Source organism: Colossoma macropomum, unplaced genomic scaffold (genome assembly GCF_904425465.1).
Source record: "Colossoma macropomum unplaced genomic scaffold, Colossoma_macropomum, whole genome shotgun sequence".
Taxonomy (NCBI): Eukaryota; Metazoa; Chordata; class Actinopteri; order Characiformes; family Serrasalmidae; genus Colossoma; species Colossoma macropomum.
The window spans coordinates 42,658,285-42,677,887 of NW_023494793.1; the positions used below are offsets into that span (position 1 = coordinate 42,658,285).

A 19,603-nucleotide genomic window follows, 5' to 3' on the forward strand; every position below is an offset into this window, starting at 1 on the left:
CGTCCAAAAATCTGCCTACTGTTTGAAAATATTCATTTCATGAAACTTATTTCAGTTGTTCCAGCTGACATGCTTGCAACTGTTGCGGACGAGTTTCAAATGAGTTGCAGGATGCTTTGCAATTTGTAATTTAGTTCCATGTAGGTTTCAAGTGACTAAAGATGAAAGGGTATCGTGATGCAAGTTACCACTATAATTGCGAAATATCGTGGTATCGCCCACCTTTACTTTCAGCTGAGAGGCTTCAAATTCTTGTCTTTTTTAAGGACAAATGAACCAGAAGTGGTTCTTCTACAGCTCCAAAGAACCCATTTGGCACCTTTTACCTAAGAGTGTAGACCCCGCTGCTCTGTTTGTGCTCAGATACTGAGGAGATAATGGTTTGTGCTTTGATTCCAAATCTGTCCTGCTAGTAGCCTTTTAAGAGATATTAACAGAACTCAAACTCATCATACATATTTCTGTCTTTAAGCGGATACATAATCAATATTGAAACTATGCTTGAGAGATTAAGCACAAAGCAAATTAAGTATGTTTTCGACTTTTTAAACCAGACACATGCTTCCAATCTGCCAGTACAAACCAACCAACTGAAAAATTAAAAAGAAAAATAATAAAGATAAAATAAATAGAAAGCAATCACACAATTCAAGCTAACTACAATATATTAATATAGATCCTCTGATGTCATACGCTCATTAAAACAGAACAGGAAAGAAAACTCAAACACTCAGTAACTCACTCACGTCAAGGCTTTTGCTATGACCCCACCAAACCCCACCGAATACCACAAAATAATCTGCATCCAGAAGGGTTCATGCACCCCAAACGTTAGTATAAGTCAATAAGCCTATATCAAAGAGAAACAATCTGCTGTAAATACACTGGGAATTGATGACGTCATGAATATTTTAAACCAAAAATAAAGAAAAAAAAAAAGGACTAAAATTAGGAATTCACCCCCCCAATCCGTCCCCCATTTTCTGCTCCCTTATCTCCGAGCATTATTTATCAAAATGAATGCAAATCCCAAGAAAAGGAAATCATAGAAGGCTAAAAACTAAAAAAAATAAAAGTCCTCCCTCCCATAAAAGCACGCAGAAGCCCGCCTGACCCGGGGTGCTCTCCCCGACTCTCAGCCAAAATATACAACACGCAAACGTACACACGCTCACAGTCGCCGCGAGAGAGGTGGGGAGACGCCGGGTTAGGGAGCGGCCGGACAGGTGCGATTCCACCCACCTGATCCTACCGTGAAGAAATGGAGCCGTTTTTAGAACGCTATTATTCTGAAGCCGCCATTGTTCGGAAAACAAACTTGCAGGTCAAACAAATTTTTGTTTTTATCTTCCATTGTCGTCGTTTCTCTCAGACGTGATCAGTCCTCATAACTTCTGGATCTTCTCTGCCACCACGATGGGGTTCTCCTTGCGGATGCGGGCGGCGGCCGCGCCTCTGTAGTCGTAGGGACAGTCGTGTTTGTCCGAGTAGCGGTGGATAGCGCAGAACAGGTTGCCACAGCGACAGTCGAAGCCTGCAGAGAGGGAGGGGCCACATTAGGATTGCATTATCACTTTTATGGCGGAATCACTGACACATAAAGGAACTTCATCCAAGACAAATCAGGCAACGCTGCTTTTCAGGGCCAGAAAGATGCATTCGATGTTGCAAAATTATAACAGGTCATCATAAAATAATATTATAAATAAATAAATATGCATAATAAAAGACAGTTCCCACCCTAAAATCTGATTGGCTGAGCTGTGTTTGAAGCCGTTGTAAAATCCAAGATATGCCCACACCTATGACGCCTCACAGAGGCTGCAGGATCCAGTATTTAAACTCCTATGTAGTGCACTATGTAGGGAGCAGGGAGCTGTTTGAGATTCAGCCCCAGCGTGAGAAGAGGGGCCGCTGAATTGGTGCTAAATAAGACTCCGGTGGTGATTTGGTGACCAGAAAGTACTTATAAAGCGAAGGTTTTTGCATTAAACAGTGCTGTGATATCATATGTTCAGTGTTATGCGACAAAACCTTAAAAAAAATAATGAAATGACCGGAAAATACAGCAATGGCGACCGAACGTTCTCCTCGTTCAGCGGTCCATGATTGCTTTGCAACGATACTGTACACTAAAGGAACTACATTTCTTGACGGAATACTTATGTCGAATATTATTAATAATAACTTTAATTACTTTCTGTCATCATATTTTATGTTGGTTACTGTTTTATAAAAGCAATAATCGACTTGAGGCCGAGTGTTACTGCGATTTTATCACAGGGAAGGGAGTTTTACAGAGTTTTACGAACACCCTTCCCGTAATAAAATCGCAGTAATACACGGCCTCTCGTGGCTTACTGCTTTTTAATATACACTTGGCCTATTTTCTTACCTAACAATTTACCAAATCCATTTTTGTATCTGCAATTTATACTGAAATACGATCTGAAATATGGAGAATGTAAAGCCTGGTGTATTGTTTTTACTTTCTATATTCCACTTAGGGTTGAGCAACATGATATTACCTTAATAACAGATAAAACAGACATTATTTTATTCGGGAACAGCAATGACAGGCACAGACTAGCTGCCTATCTGGACTCGAAAGCCCTAAAATCTAAAGAACTAGCAAGCAACCTTGGTGTACTGATGGACTCTGATCTTAGTTTTAGCAGTCGTGTCAAAGCAGTTACTAAATCAGCTTTTTATCACCTTAAGAACATCAACAAGATCAGAGATGTTCTGACTAAAGCAGACCTGGAGAAACTCACCCATGCCTTTATTTCTAGCAGCATTGATCACTGTAATGGTCTCCTAACTGAACTCCCGAATAATACAAGAAGTTTCAGCTGATTTAAAATGCAGCTGCCAGAGTCTCACTAGGAGTAAAAGAAGGAACACATCACCCCCCCCCTCCCCTTTAATAGAACCAGTTGACAGAGCATTGGAAGAGCCCTGACACTGGACACTTTTAACTTGATTTTGATTTTAATCATTTTCTCTTTTAAAATCTATTGTTTTAATCATGTTTCGAATTTCTATTCTCCGTAAATTCGCCACCTTTTGAATTTTGATTTGAATAATGTTTGTATTTCATAATCTGTAAAGCACTTTAAATGACCACAGTAGTGAAAGGTGCTATTTAAATAAACTTGCCTTACCTTACATATCACATCACAGCTCATATCTGGATCATTCTAACGAACTAATTCAAAGTCAACACATTTCAAACTTTTAACTGATTTGGATAGTGGACTAAAATCTTTTTGCTTAGAGTGACTCTATAATCTTAATTATGATTATTTTATTAAAACAAATGATTGAACATTCAACAAAATAATCATAACATAACATGGCTTTACCAAATGTTTCAGTAGTGACAATTTCAGCTCATTTTGAGCTTAAAAACGCAGCCAGTACATGACCAGCAAACACATCTTTGAGCAGCTGTTCACACATAAAATCACCAAATATTTCATTAAAACACAACAAAGTTTACTTAAATGCACAAAATGGGTGTTTCGGTAGTGACAATTCTTAATGTTTCACACCGATTTTCAGACTTTGGGACATTTTTACTTCAAAATAATAACCCTTTACCACCGTAGGGCTCGGGTTGATAGACGATGCCATCAACTATCGTCTATGACTGACAGGCATCATGATGCTGAGTTAAATCAATATCATAAATACTCCTGTTTAATTGGATTTAGTGCAGTGCAGTTCGTGAAATATTAACTTAAAAAAATTTAGTTATTATCGCAGTTTTGTAGCACTGCTGGTGCAATTTGTCTGCAACCTACAAAACCCTAGAACAACAAAACAAAAACATATTGTGTAACATTAAATGTCTGTATCGCCCACCCCGACTTCCACTACTGTGTACTCAGCTCCTCCAGCCACTTGTGCATTCAACATATTTAAAAAAATCATTCTTAACTATAAACCATACCAAAAAAGCTTATGAATCATGCTGAAATTTGAGATTACGAGGCATGCTGTGACTGAATCAAACTGGTCAGAGATTTACATCTCTGCTTGCCGAGTTTGCCGCTGTTGGCTACAACACAAGCTTTATTGAGGTGAGGTACATTAGTGAAACAGCTGGGACGGAAGTGGAAAAGTGCTAAGAAGATCAGCAGCATGAGAAATGCTGCACCAGGCTGCAGTATGTCCCTCACTACAGCAGCACTGAACCCTGGAGATGAAAACAAAACAAAACAAAACAAAAAAAAACAACGTTCCCTTTGCCTCATAACGCAGACCTGTTTGTGGTTTCTAGCACAGAACAAACATACAGACAAATTCAGCCAAGTTAGCTGCTACTGTTTTAAGCTATGTGATGCACTCTAGTCCAAGTTTATATATATATATATATTTGTATATCTGATTTCCTAGATCGGAGTAAGGTCTAGAAAACCGGTTAAGAAATCTATTAGCTCAGTAATCAGATTTCTCAGTGTATGTAAACTCTTACTCTGATTTCTTTGGATTTCTCAGTCTGCACATCTGCGGAAACTGCTATTTGGGTGGTGGATCATTCTCAGCACTGCAGTAACACTGACGTGGTGGTATTGTGTTAGTGTGTGTTGCGCTGGTACGAGTGGATCAGACACAGCAGTGCTGCTGGAGTTTTTAAACACCTCAGTGTCGCTGCTGGACTGAGAATAGTCCACCAACCAAAAATATCCAGCCAACAGCGTCCTGTGGGCAGCGTCCTGTGACCACTGATGAAGGACTAGAGGATGACCAACACAAACTGTGCAGCAGCAGACGAGGAGGGTCCATGGGGATCCTGACCACTGAAGAACAGGGTAAAAGGGGGCTAACAAAGTATCAGAGAAACAGATGGACTACAGTCTGTAACTGTAGAACTACAAAGTGCACCTATATAGTAAGTGGAGCTGATAAAATGGACAATGAGCGTAGAAACAAGGAGGTGGTCAGAATGTTATGCCTGATCGGTGTATATACTTATTTTTAATATAGGCACACATTTTTTCCCATTTTATTTCAGTTCAGTGATTAAATATGTTGTGACAGCAGCCATTACTGCCTCACATGCTTAAAAACACAACCCTGAGTGTGAGAACAATCTTAATGCTTGATGCGTTTTTACAGATGTGTAGATCGGGATGGAGGAGTGTTTGATCTGTGCATGTGTGTATTTTGGATTGGATGTGGTAGGGCAGCGTTCAGTTCCAGCGCAGAGAAGCACTCGTTAACCTAATTTATTTGATTTGTTCTGTTATCGCCACTCTAACGATGTGTTTATTACAGAAACATCGTGACAACGATAAAAACAGGATTTATCGTGCAGCCCTACTATAAACCCTTCTGCAGCTGCTTTAAATAACAAGAAAGACTCTTTTCCACCCTTATCTCACCTGTGAGGCCAACTTTTTTCCTGCAAGTGAAGCATCGGTTCTTCTTCTTGTTCTTGTCAGGAGTCTGATCTCCGTCTGAAGAAGCCTGCGCTGCCTCTCCCACTGGACCTGAGATAAAAGGAACGGTCAGCGTCTCATCTCCTGACTCATCGACCCAATCAACTCTGTCCCTTCGGGTCCGACTGCGCTGAGATCTTTTCCTCTGTAGTTCACTGCTTGTTTGGACTAGCAGCTTTAAAGGACCCACAGCATGAAATTTTCCTCACACATTTTTAATAATTTATTTAATTTTGTTTTTGCGTAGTGTGTAAACTTTTATTCTGAGTCCATATAGAAAAAATAAGCTGCAAATTTGGCCAATTTTGCCTAAACAGCTCATGTGATGTCACAAAAACAACACATTTGCATATCTCCAGATATACAGCCTACGGTAGATTAGCTCCGCCCCCTCACACTGAAGCTATAAAGAGTGTTTCAGCTCGGACTGCTTTCTGAAAGAGGAACGATATAAGGCAGCCAATCAGAACAGAGCACGTTTACATATTAGTCTTACAGTAACACATCAACAAAAAAGCCTTTTTAATACTAGAGGATTCAAATTATAGCTGATTTTGGCAAAGACAATCACTCAGAAGTGGGGAGACAACAACAAAATACAAAAAAAATGCAGGATAGGCCCTTTAAAATGAAAATTGCTGAATCTTTCCTGTAGAACAGAAAGTTAGTTTTCAAAAGTCTGTGTAGAAGCAGTTTGAACTATGCTCTGAGCCTTTTCTCCACTGTGCAATTACACATAATTACAACCCAATTCAGCAACAATCAAAGTCCAAATTTGCCGTCCAAAGTAATAAGTGTAACCTAATGCACAGCATGGGCAAAATGAAAAATAACAGCAATACAAAAGAAGCACACATGCAGACAACAGAACTGTAGGACAATTATTGTGGTTATTTTTCACATAAAAGAACAAATGGAAGAGAAAAGAATAAGGTGAACTGAGGGAGGGTGTGATTAAGTGTGTGCGAGAGTGAGATAGTGAGTAAGAGAAAGAGCAGGTAAGAAAAGGGCGAGAGAGAGACAGATACAACAAGACCGCATACAAATGCAGGAATGTATACTACAGATATTCAGGCACAATTCATTTTTCAACAAGGGAGCTGCATCATAACATTATGCTGTGAATCAAACCCAGTTAGATTTAGAGTGCAGTTTTCAAATCACAAGAGTATTATTGGCCAAAACAACAGATCTGAACTTTAATTTATAGAAAATAATTGCAATTTAAATTGCAGTCGCAATATTAAACAGAAAAATGGCTATTAGCTATTTTCCCCAAATCATTCAGCCCTATATAAAAATACTTTTGATATCAGACTGATGAAAACTGTAATGGTTTTATTAAACAACACTCCATGATATTCCTCAGAGAGACAACTGCTCACCCAAAATGTATTTCAATTAATTTTTTTCATATAAATAAATAAGTGACAATCTTCCCCATGCTTTCACAGTGTACTACAGTGTCATATGTCACACGATGGGACGATACTGGTATTGTGGTATTGTGAAATCTGTTTATTGTTTAAGTGTATACATAAATGACAAACTGGTCCCTGGAAAATATTTAGACTACATACTGGTCCATAACGTATATGTAAACTACAAACTGGCTTATATTGAATACGTGACATACCAGCCTCTAGTGTATACTTTACTGCCATGAATTTAATAACCGGTGGTTAGGGTATACACAAATAACATACTGGCCCCGGCACATACGCCAATGTCCCGCCCGCCCGTCACATACGTGAACGACACACCGGTCCCTGGCGTGCACGACAACCACATACTATCACCTGCCACATATGCTAAAGACATACCGGCCCCTGGCACATACGCCAACGACATACCGGCCCCTGGCACATACACCAACGGCATACCAGCCCCTGGCACATACGCCAACGACACGGCCCCTGGTGTACAGTGAACGATATACTGGCCTCTAGCGTATACATGAACCATACAACCACCCCAGGCATATATGCCAACGGCATACTGTCAACGGCCACATGCGCTAACGACATACCGGCCCCTGGCACGTACGCCAACGACATACCGGCCCCTCGCATATATGTGAATTACACACTGGCCTCTAATGAATACTTAAATGACTCACTGGCCTATAGTGCATATATGGATGACGTACTGGACCCTAGAGTATTCATGAATGACATACAGGCAAAAGGGAACAAACATACTAGTCTGTAATGTGTGTGTGAATGACGTACTGGTCCTTGTGTCTGTGCGCCACGAGCGAGTATAGCTGACCTGAGCTTTTGGATGAGCCTTCGTCCTCGTCTTCCTCCTCGGCGTCGGCTCTGTCCGAGTCAGTGGCTGCAGTGTCCTGGGAGATGCTCATTGCCGTCATCTGCTGGGTAACCGGACTGGGAGAGCTGCTGCAATTACAACATATTCTCACTGAAGACCACTCAAACCCCACACCCAGGACTACACCACTACCTGTTACGACACCAGTGAAAGATAATATTTAACCCATTCATGTCTAAGAACTACACCTAGTATGATGAGGAAAAATGCCACAGAATGAGTTTTGATTGATCTAAATTAATTAACATCTCTATAGCTACAGCCTATTTAAAAATGTATAGCTGTTCACTGCCAAATTTTCCTTGTACAGATTTTTTAGCCACCTAGCACCAGTGCACCCATTCACTCTGTTTGTGCATTATGAGTAATAACTATTAAAATTAAGATTAAGTGACCCTTATTAGTCCCACAATGGGGAAATTTCACCTCCGCAATCTAACCTATCCGTGCAGTGAAACACCACATACACACTAGTGAACACACACACTAGGGTGCAGTGAGCACACTTGCCCAGAGTGGTGGGCAACCCTGTCCACAGCTTCTGGGGAGCAGTTGGGGGTTAGGTGCTTTGCTCAAGGGCACTTCAGTCACGTACTGTCGGCTCAGGGACAGAGATTCTTCATTCTTCTAGATTCTTCATACTAACATAATTTACCGCATATACATATATATGTATATATATCACCTGCACAACGGAGGACAACGGTCCCCTGCTCCTCCAGTGTGTCTTCTGAAATGAAGTGTGTTAACAGGGAGTTCACCCCCCTTTGCTGCAGTAACAGCCTCTACTCTTCTGGGAAGGCTTTACTCTAGATGCTGGTACATTGCTGTGAGGATCTGATTGAGCATTTGTGAGGTCAGGCACTGATGTTAGATGGTCAGTTCTGGACTTCCAACTCATCCCAAAGGTACTGGATGGAGCTCCATCACTCCAGAGAACAGAATCATTTGTTCCACATGTTTAAAAGCACCTGAGAAGTATGATAACTGAGGAAATCTGGCCTCCACAAATTAGTCAAGAGTCTGATTTCTTACTAAATATACAGCTTATGCACCTTGTAACTGCAAAACTGAAATGCCTTACTGCAGCTTCCTTTCTGCCATGTTGTTGTACTGACAAACATTTATTTGGGAGTTTTATGGTTTCAAACTGGTGTCATTTATCTGCTTTTCAATGTAGTAGAGTCGAATCTAGTTTGTAAAAATGCCACAGAATGAGTTCTGATTGATCTAAAGTAATGAAACATCTCTATAGCTACGGCTAATCGTACATGAGAACAGTGAAAGGGAAAGGCTGCGTCCGAAAAGGCACACTTCCGTACTATATAGTACGCAAAAGAACAGTAATGCGAAAATCCTCCTGATGACGTACTACATCGGCAGAGATTTTGAAGTATGTGACCACAGCACACTGTCCTCTCCCATGATTCCACTGGAGCTGGAGAGCCGCTCGAAGCGGAGGGACGTCATTTTACAGCGGCTGAATGGAGGAGGCGGCTCTGAACGAGTGTGAGTAACATTATAGCTTCAAACAAACGAAACACACGTTGTGTATAACACCAAATGCGAGGGATTTATGTTGAACTACCAACCTAGTGTATCTGTTGTTTACAGCTTTGACAGTTTTTAAGTGCATAATGCGTTTTTTAAAGTTATCAGTGTTTATGTTGAGGTATTATAGCTAAGCAAGTCAATTTAAATTAATATGTTGGCTTGTAAATCGGCCTGTAACTGACTCCTTTATCAGTGTAAACGTGGTTAAGGTTAGCGGTATGAGGCGTAAATGTTCATCTCTGAAAGTAGCTTTACGTTTCAGTAACTGTTAGTAACGTTTCAGTACGTTTCTTCAGTCTAGAGCACCAAAGACGAGGAGTTTTGCTGTGAACTACAGACTAATTTGTCTGTCGCCGATTACCAGCTGAGGCAAATACAAATGCTACCGAGCTGAGCCAGTTTCAGTTTGGGTAAACTAATAGCTGCTGCCACCAGTAAGTGCGTGAACTTCTTCTCAAGCTGTAAAATGCTGCTGATAGGAGAACAGCAAGTGAGGAAGTGAGGGTCAAATTTAGTACGTACTGCTTAAGTATGCCATTTCGGACGCAGCCAAACTTCTCAAACTGCCTACCTGGATGTGCGCTCCTCTGACGGGGAGACTGCTTCCGACGTGGGTTCAGGGGTCGGCTCCACAGTTACGGTAGGTGCTCCTGGAGACCCTGCTGGAGAAGTGGCAGCTGGAAAAAGGATCAAGAGGTCAGTTGAATTAACATCAAATTACATTCATACCTTAACCTTGACTTATTACTCAGGAACATACACATACTGGTGTAAAGGATTTACGTCTGAATCCACAAACAACTGACCTATCCATACTCACAAATTCATTCCTTAGCTACTGTCAGGTTGAACGAGCTTCACATTGCTGGGTAAAAAATCCCATTAAACCTGACTCAGTTTAGACTTTTGATTCACTAACTGAGTTTCCAAAATAAAATGCTAAGCTACTAAGCAAGATCATAATACTGTAGTTAACCAAAACTAGACTCAAAGGAAACAACGACAAACTTGCCACCATGCTAATATTAGCCCATAGTAAGGCTGTATGATCATACTGGTAGCAATAATATCAGCATCGTTCAGATGTTTAGATTTGACCGATATTTCAAATCAATATTTGATGATATTAATTTGCTTCTGATTCAAATGATCAGCTAAGCCGTGCATGTGCCACACATGTTTAACAGCTGGGAAAAACGCAGAGGGAAGAGAAGCATGATCAGCATCCAAAGGTACCCGGTCCTTCTCTCTTCAGCCTACCTTTCTCACCTGGGGGGCTGCTCCGCCCCCCTCCCTGCTGCCTTTGCAGGTGTTCCTTGTAGCAGACGGAGCACATGCCATTGGTGCGGGGGTTACCGTAGAAACCGCATCCCATAGTGCAAAGCATGGGCCCCGGCGTCTGATTCGTCTCCTGAGCCATGCTCTCTGAGATAGGGGGGGCAAGGGGGGGTGGGACACGGCAATTCTGGAAAAAAATAAACGAATTAAAGACGTTACAGCCACTTTAGACTGTGCATAATATTAAATATGCCTTTCTAATGAATCCTGTAGACAAAGATCAGGGACGGCATGCAGAACAACACGTACTCCAGTGTAGGGCTGAACGATTTGGGGAAAGTATCTAATTGCGATTTTTCTGAGTAATATTGCGATTAAAGTATTAATATTGTGATTATTTTCTATACATTAAGGTTCAGGCCTGTTTTTTTGGCCAAGAAGACCAGAATAACCACCTTTTCTGGATTGAGGCTCGACCCCTGAGTGTAGTGCGTGAGACTGCTAGTAAGTTGTGGTTATGATGTCAACACATGGAGGTTTGGTTGCCTCTGATCGGTCTAGCTCAGGAGTTGCCAACCCAAACATCAAGAAGAGCCATTTTGTCCTTTCAACAAAAATCAATCCACCTTGGGAGCCGCAACATTTTATGTCCATTTTATTGAAGCAACATTTTACCATCTTGGCTGTAAATCTGTCTCAGTATGTGCTAAAATCCTAGTATAGACTAAAAATATAATATAAACAAAAACACAGACTTACTTTGCTCTGCTTTAAGCTTTAGCTCAGATGTAGCCGTTTTCTCGCATCTCCAGCAGGAAACTTTTCCACAAAAGTAGAACAGTTTCTTGTAAAATGTCTCTCAACTTTTGGCTTTTTAAGAGGCTGAAGTCACTTCTCGTTTGAATTTTCCCGTTCCACCTTAATTCAAATGAGAAACTGACTTCAGCTTCGTGACTTTTTAGTGTTTGTCAGTTTCTCACTGCAGATTAAACGTATCAGGAAACCAGCTGGAGTGATTATAAATGCAAATCAGTCCATTCATCTCTAAATTATCGATGTTCATCTTAAATCTCTTTCTTCGCCGTTTCGTTAGCTACTAGCTAGGTGAGATTGTTGTCTGTGTTGCTATGGTGACCAGCAGTCTGCGCTGATCTTCAGGGTTAAAGGGTGAATTAGCAGTTCTACATTAACTCCAGAGTTTAAGTCCATTTATTGTTAAACTGTGTTGAACGATCAGCAGAGCTTTATTTTACTGTAAAGGAGGATTATTTTATTTTTACCTACAAATCTGATTCTGCTGTGGAGCCACAACAGGGCAGTAAAAGAGCCGCATGTTGCCGACCCCTGGTCTAACTCATCTACAGGCAGTTCACGAGCTCTGTGTTATTAGGTTACATTTCTCCATTTCTCAACTTTTTTATCATGTAGGCTATAATAAAAAAAAATTGTAGGTCCTGCAATTTGAAAATTGCCTGGTGTTAATCATGATTTATAAAAATGATTAATCTTTCAGCCCTACTACAGTCACTGAATGACCTTCAGGGAACAGAGTAGAACCAAAACAGTGTTTCACAACTCACAGCTAGCGATGTGCACTTGGTTAACTGTTCGAGGTGCCAGTACTTCACTATTCAGAAGGACTGGGTAAAAATGTGTCAGTATTAATGCATTTGTTCTGTATTGTCTTTAACAGTGATTTTTAGATGGGGAGAGTCTGGCCTTAACAGCCTTTTGCTAAACATAGTGAGAGGTGGAAGTAAATAAACTGCTGCCATAGAGATCCAGAACATTAACTGCAATAAACTCAGAAAGAAACTCAGAAAGAAAATACAGAACTGAAATAATCAAATTCTGTTTTTCACTAACAGGCATTGCTTTCCTTTTTACCATGTTGTTTACTGACAAATACATATTTGGGAATTTTCAAGATTTCAAATTGCAAATGCTGTCATTTGTCTGCTTTTCAATGTAGTTGAGCTGAATCAAGCGTGTAGCATTTACTGCTTCCGTTTTCTGTTTTCCTGAAATCTGATTATGGCTTAAATCTGATATAAGAAATATGCAGTATGTTGTTCAAATAGTGATAAATCTGAAAAAAAAAAAAAGTTTCTTCTGAGACTATTTTGCCTCAAAACGCTCGGCATGTCCACCATGAATGACTTTCAAACCATATTTTAGAGCAAAACCTTCTCAAAGTATTGAAAAACAGAGTCTCAGTCATCAGGCAGTGAATTCAACCATTTCACTTTCTGTGCGGGAGCTTTTAGAGGTAGACGTCTGGTTCCTATCACCACCACTGTGAACAGTTCTGACTCTAGAACGGAGCGTTTCACACCAAACCACTCTGAATGACTTTGTTTACATCTCAGCGATCGAGTTATGCGAACGCAGATGGTCCATTTTAAGGTATTTCCTGTTCTGACACACCCGATTCAAATAAACAGCTCATTTCCAAACCATTCATGAGGTTAAAAAGCACTAAAATGTGTAATGCAGAGGACACAGATGTAGGATTAGGATCTCTCTGTGTTCAGCGGTTTGACTTATGACTCAGTCCAGGCAGTGAGAAAGAAAATATTCCCCTTAAAGTGATGACTGTTTGCCAGCTTTGCTGCATTACTACTATGGATAGGAATTTGTGCCAAAGTGAAAAACGATCACTACAGTGCAACTGTAGTGCACACGACATTACTCACCATAGTGACATTGAGAATACAAGCCAAGATGAAAAACAAAACCTCTATTACATTGTTTTCATGTCACTTTATCTCCTTTTTGTACTTCAAATGTAACATTCTGACCACCTCCTTGTTTCTACACTCATTGTCCATTTTATCAGCTCCACTTACTATATAGGTGCACTTTGTAGTTCTACAGTTACAGACTGTAGTCCATCTGTTTCTCTGATACTTTGTTAGCCCCCTTTTACCCTGTTCTTCAGTGGTCAGGACCCCCATGGACCCTCGCAGAGCAGGTACTATTTGGGTGGTGGATCATTCTCAGCACTGCAGTAACACTGACGTGGTGGTGGTGTGTTAGTGTGTGTTGTGCTGGTCTGAGTGGATCAGACACAGCAGTGCTGCTGGAGTTTTTAAACACTGTGTCCACTCACTGTCCACTCTATTAGACACTCCTACCTTGTCGGTCCACCTTGTAGATGTAAAGTCAGAGACGATAGCTCATCTGCTGCTGCACAGTTTGTGTTGGTCATCCTCTAGACCTTCATCCGTGGTCACAGGACGCTGCCCACAGGACGCTGTTGGCTGGATATTTTTGGTTGGTGGACTATTCTCAGTCCACCAGCGACACTGAGGTGTTTAAAAACTCCAGCAGCACTGCTGTGTCTGATCCACTCAGACCAGCACAACACACACTAACACAGCACCACCACGTCAGTGTTACTGCAGTGCTGAGAATGATCCACCACCCAAATAGTACCTGCTCTGCGAGGGTCCATGGGGGTCCTGACCACTGAAGAACAGGGTAAAAGGGGGCTAACAAAGTATCAGAGAAACAGATGGACTACAGTCTGTAACTGTAGAACTACAAAGTGCACCTATATAGTAAGTGGAGCTGATAAAATGGACAATGAGCGTAGAAACAAGGAGGTGGTCAGAATGTTATGCCTGATCGGTGTATTCGCCTCACTGAAGTGAAACCAAAACAGTGCATTTAAACAGTAACATGTGGAAAATGTGCCAAAACAAAAAGTAAAAGGTCCATTACATTGATTTAAAGTTGTTTAAAGTAATGCACGGTGGAAAGCAATAGTCGTGCCTTCTTTACATTTCAAGGCATATTCAATTCTGACATGAATTAAGCATTTCGTTTTTTAAAACGCAAATCCTCACGTACTGTTTTTCAGCAGAGAGGTCATGTAATAGAGGGTTTGTTTTTCAATTTGACACTATAGAAAAGTAATGTCATGTATGGTTTTCAGGTGGGCATCAGTATCGGCGCTGACACTGGCACTTAAGCGCAGTATCGTTATCGGTGATGGGGATATCGATGCCTATTACTGCCACCACGAAGCCACCATTTCTGACGTGTGTCTGCTTCTTTCAGTATCACTCGTCTGCCACTGTGTGGTCACTAACAGTCTGAGTTAATGTTACTGAGAGAGCGAAAGAACCGCCGGCCGCTCGGCGTAATGACAACCTTTAGCCTCGATTTTGCCTTTAGCATAGCAGCCCTCTAGCCAGGCCTGTGCGACTACTAGCCCCGCCTGCGTAGCACCTCAGTCGGTCAGCTGTACCGTCACTTTAACCAAGCCAGAACATACACTGAAACTCGCTGATACTGACAGCGTGAACGATGGTGATATTTACTGAACTGATGCTCAGAGATGCGGTGCGAGTGAACATGTCTGAGACAAATAACTTTCAACATTCAGCTCCGTTTTTGAGCCAGAGAAGCTGCTGGGTGCTGATGTGTAAACACCACAGGTTCGTCTGTTTACTGTTCAGCTCTGTTTTTAACTGTTTTGCACAATAAAGATATTTTTACATTTACTTAAGTTGTTAAATATGCTTCTTATTACTAATTATACAGCAGAAAATACTAAATATATACAGTAAATAAACAAAAATAAGCTCTCAAGCATCTAATAAATATAATTCAACAAGTAAATGACATCTATCTGAGTGTGTTTTATTTGTGACACAGAACATAGATTTTTACCAAAATAAAATATTTTAAAATGTAACTGTATAAATATCAGGACTTATGGGTGAGTTAGGTTAGACAGAGTTAGTAGCGGCACTCTGCGTTGGCCGATACTAAAGGATCAGGTTTCGGTGCACGTCTAATTTTCATGATGCACGACGTCACGGTATTTATTTTCTGACATCTGATCAGTTGGAACAGAGAACAAAGCACCAGTGGCTCTACAGTTTATGGCTGTCCCAAATATAATTTTTTGCTTCTGCAGTAACCAACAGCGAATATTCAAAGCTTCCCGTGTTAAAAGCACATCCACAGCTTCATCTGCTGTAAAACCCAAATCTCCAGGCTTCCTGCTTTCCTCACAAAGCGCTGCAGCACTCACAGCATGGCTTCGCTCCATCTACTAGCCTCTCTTAGCGGCTGAGATGGTCTATATCTCCATATTTTAACAGTCTAATTAGAAAGTATAAATACCGCACAAGAATGTGTTGACGAAATATACCGTGTCGTCGCAGCATCGCGCTGTAAGCAGTTCAGTTTTTAAAGAGAAGGAAAGTTTATGTTCGGCTGTTTTAGGTTTATTCGTGCAAGGACTTTTATGTTGAAGAGCCTGAACGCGGGTGGAGTGGTGGGTTTTCCGGAGTAGAGGGCTGTGTTTTTAACTGTTAGCGCAGGAGAGGTTTCTTCTCGCTGTGTTTGCCACTGTTTTCAGCTAATTGAAAGTAAAGCCGCGTTATGGAAATTATAAGTAAAACCGTCTCAAGTTACTCCCGAGAACCCTGAATGTTACAGTATCCTGTAGTTCGCCTTTATTTAAAGCCTCTAGGCTTTAGGCTAAATAAATAAATAATAATAATAAAATGAATAAAAATATGGATCCCAAAATTTAAAAACAAAATATCTACCCAACGAACGAATATCCAAATAGTCAAATATTCAGGTCCAGCCCGAGTACACGATATAGCAAAAATATAACATTGAGAAATTTTCACGATACACAATATGACACGATATTTATTTTTTCAGACATCTGATCAGTTGAAACAGAGAAAAAACTGAACACAATGATTTTTATTCAATATCTGTCATACTGTGTTGCAGTAAACCCATAGTAAATTATGGCCTCAGTATGGTAAACTGTGGCCTCGATTAGTAAGTTGTGGGCTCGATATAGTAAGCCGTGACCTCAATATGGTAATTTGTGGCCTCAACGTAGTAATTTGTGGCCTCAATATCGTTAAACAGGACTAATTTTGCTCTGTTTATAATGAAACATGCTGATGGTCTGTGTTCCAAGTACTGACAAAGTTCAGGAAAGCGTACTGTTTTGTACCGTGACATAATTTATCACAATAACGATATACATTACTTATTAATTAATAATTATTAATTTTGCCCAGCCCTAGTGTGCATTGCATTTCAGTTTGGCACCATTTCCTCCTCTCCACATCACTACACTGAGCCACAAACACGAGACAAAAGTGCTTCGGGTCATTTGTAGAGGTCCAGTTAGCTGTGAGGAGGACAATGTTATGGACCAAACTAAAGCATGAAAAAAAGCAAAAGTGTTTTGTTGTCAGCAATGGAACAAAGAAAGGAATGGTCTGGGCTAACGATAGTGTGGATATCCAACGAGAAAAAATGTGGAATTAGAAGACTTTGGGTGGTTAAATTACAGTCATTTACATAAGATCCCCCCCCAAAATAGTCCTTTTATAACTGTTTCAGTCAGAAGAGCTAAACTAAAACTTAACCAAAACATAAATAAAGCTCAAATTTCTCCAGCAGACACAAACAAGCCACTTTATCCCTACACTGTAGATGAATAAGACCAGTATAAATCGCACCTAACAGCAGTTTAGCGTATTTTTTTACTGAAATTACAAAAAAACAGAAAAGAAAATGAAAATGTTCGTCTTTGACCCCGAGCTAGCAGGACAAGCAACATTAGCTTCCTATTCGAATTTTCCGTTCCACCTTAAATAAAGCAGGAGCTACACTCGGGCGGTCGGGCGCCAGAACGTAGCTGCGGCACCATTTAAGGTGGAACGGAAAATTCGAACAAGAAGCGAATTTCAGCTTCGTAGCCTAGCTTAGCTAAACCACAACAGACGACGCCTTAGCGCTGTATTTATCCATCAATTCAAGAACAAAACATTTTCCCTGAACACAGTTATCGCGGTTCTGTTTTCCGCTGTTTTATGTTTGGCTCGTTTTTAACGGCGATATCAGCCACCGCTGCCCCGTTAACCGAGTTAGCATTAGCCTGCTAGCTTGCGTGAAGGCACGTAGGCAAAGCCCGATCGCCGTTAAGTATAAAGTGTCCCGTAAGACATTACTGACGCCGTTTTCCAATTAAAGACATCTTTACCTGCAATTAAAAGCGACTGGAGAGGAAAAACTGGCGCTGTTGATCCTCAGAAACGGAGAGCTAATCAGTGTAAGTTGCGGCCTTCCCCGGCTAAACGCCCGTCATTGGAAAACAACGGCCGTGACGTCAGCGGCAGAGCAGCGAGCCAGCCAACTCCATTAGAAACTACAGCTAATGCAAATGGCCAGTTGTTGCCGCTGAGTGAATTCCTCCAAAAATTTCAGACACCAGTAGAACCAAAGTACAGAGCCCTCTTAGTAACACGGCGATTAATTTTTCATAAGGCGTGGCCACAAAATAATATATTGAGGGCACGGGTTAAGTTTCACATAACTCAGAGCCTCAATATATTATTTCGTGGCCTCAATGTAGTAAATTATGGCCTCAGTATGGTCAACTGTGGCCTCGATTAGTAAGCCGTGACCAGAATATAGTAATTCGTAGCCTAAACATAGTAATTTGTGGCCTCAGTATAGTAAATTTTGGGCTCAATACAGTAAATTGTGACCTCAATATAGAAATTTGTGGCCTCGATATAGTCATTTGTGACCTTCATATATTAATTTGTGGCCTCAATATAGTAATTTGTGACCGTGATATAGTAATTTGTGGCCTCAATATAGTTATTTGTGGTCTTAATATAGTAAATTGTGGACTCAATACAGTAATTTGTGACCTCAATATAGTAATTTGTGGCCTCGATATAGTAATTGGTGACCTCAATATATTAATTTGTGGCCTCAATATAGTAAATTGTGGCCTCAACATAGTAATTTTTTGTGGCCTCAACATAGTAATTTTTTGTTGCCTCAATATAGTAACAGATGGCCTCAATATATTTATTTGTGGCCTCACCTCATGAGAAAATAATCACCATGTCACCTCAGGGACTCTGTACCAAAAGAGTATGCAATTGTATTTGGGAAAAAGCTTGAGAGTATCATAAGGATTGATATATTTGTTTTATGTTTTATTTTATTTTAGACATAATGAGTGTGAAGTAAGACAATTACATATGAACAATATAACAGTTGTTTCTTCTATTAGGGAAGTTTCATGGTCAAACCTAACTCTACAAACCTTTTGGAAAATTTTGAACAATATAAAATCCTTATATACCATTCAAAAAATAAGAATGCACTAAAGACAATCAATGTATTCAAATATTTTAATATGATGTGATAATTTTTTCTCTATGTACCCTTGGCTATGAATATATGTATATTTTTTAGTTCTTGAATGTTATTTTTTACTCTTGTTACTTTTTGGTGGTAAAAAAAAAAACATTAGAATCTACATCTTAACTTCATAAAGTTTATCATTCAGATTATACAATTTAGAGTTACATAATCTGGAGTATTGAAGTTCCCTCCCTTACCAAAAAAGATTCACTCAGGTGATGATAATAAAATTCAAATCAAAATTAAACCAATTTTCAAATACATCAGATGATATTTAGGTTAGCATTAAATAAGTTATTAGGTTCCCTTATGAAAAAGATCAGGAATTTTCACAGGATTTCTATAAGAGTCTTACAGTGAATATGAACAAAGTATACAGTAATATTATAAATACACCGGTCAGGCGTAACATTATGACCACCTCCTTGTTTCTACGCTCATTGTCCATTTTATCAGCTCCACTTACTATATAGGTGCACTTTGTAGTTCTACAGTTACAGACTGTAGTCCAGCTGTTTCTCTGATACTTTGTTAGCCCCCTTTTACCCTGTTCTTCAGTGGTCAGGACCCCCATGGACCCTCACAGAGCAGGTACTATTTGGGTGGTGGATCATTCTCAGCACTGCAGTAACACTGACGTGGTGGTGGTGTGTTGGTGTGTGTTGCGCTGGTCTGAGTGGATCAGACACAGCAGTGCTGCTGGAGTTTTTAAACACCTCAGTGTCACTGCTGGACTGAGAATAGTCCACCAACCAAAAATATCCAGCCAAGCGTCC

General features: G+C 40.4%; 1 protein-coding gene across 2 annotated transcripts; it reads right to left on the reverse strand.

The window, feature by feature from the left end:
- Window positions 1-781: 781 nt before the first annotated feature.
- Window positions 782-17,842, reverse strand: zgc:77486 (uncharacterized protein LOC405808 homolog). 2 transcript variants are annotated; one of them, XM_036579605.1, is made up of 6 exons: window positions 17,647-17,842; window positions 10,593-10,797; window positions 9,904-10,009; window positions 7,719-7,843; window positions 5,391-5,498; window positions 782-1,534 (listed from the first exon to the last, which is right to left on the reverse strand). In XM_036579605.1, exons 2-6 carry the CDS (start codon window positions 10,750-10,752, stop codon window positions 1,386-1,388), a joined length of 648 nt encoding a protein of 215 aa, XP_036435498.1. In that variant the 5' UTR covers window positions 10,753-10,797; window positions 17,647-17,842; the 3' UTR covers window positions 782-1,385. The 2 variants fall into 2 exon arrangements, with proteins under 2 accessions (XP_036435498.1, XP_036435497.1); XM_036579604.1 differs by having other exon boundaries at window positions 7,719-7,846; window positions 17,647-17,836.
- Window positions 17,843-19,603: the final 1,761 nt, after the last annotated feature.

Excerpts from the sequence above, each read along its gene's own strand:
- zgc:77486 (XM_036579604.1), bottom strand. The coding sequence starts at position 10,752 with ATGGCTCAGGAGACGAATCAGACGCCGGGGCCCATGCTTTGCACTATG. Across the intron at positions 10,010-10,592 it reads CAGCCCCCCAGGTGAGAAAG|CTGCCACTTCTCCAGCAGGG; the intron begins GTAGGCTGAAGA and ends TCCTTTTTCCAG. Across the intron at positions 1,535-5,390 it reads GAAAAAAGTTGGCCTCACAG|GCTTCGACTGTCGCTGTGGC; the intron begins GTGAGATAAGGG and ends CCCTCTCTGCAG.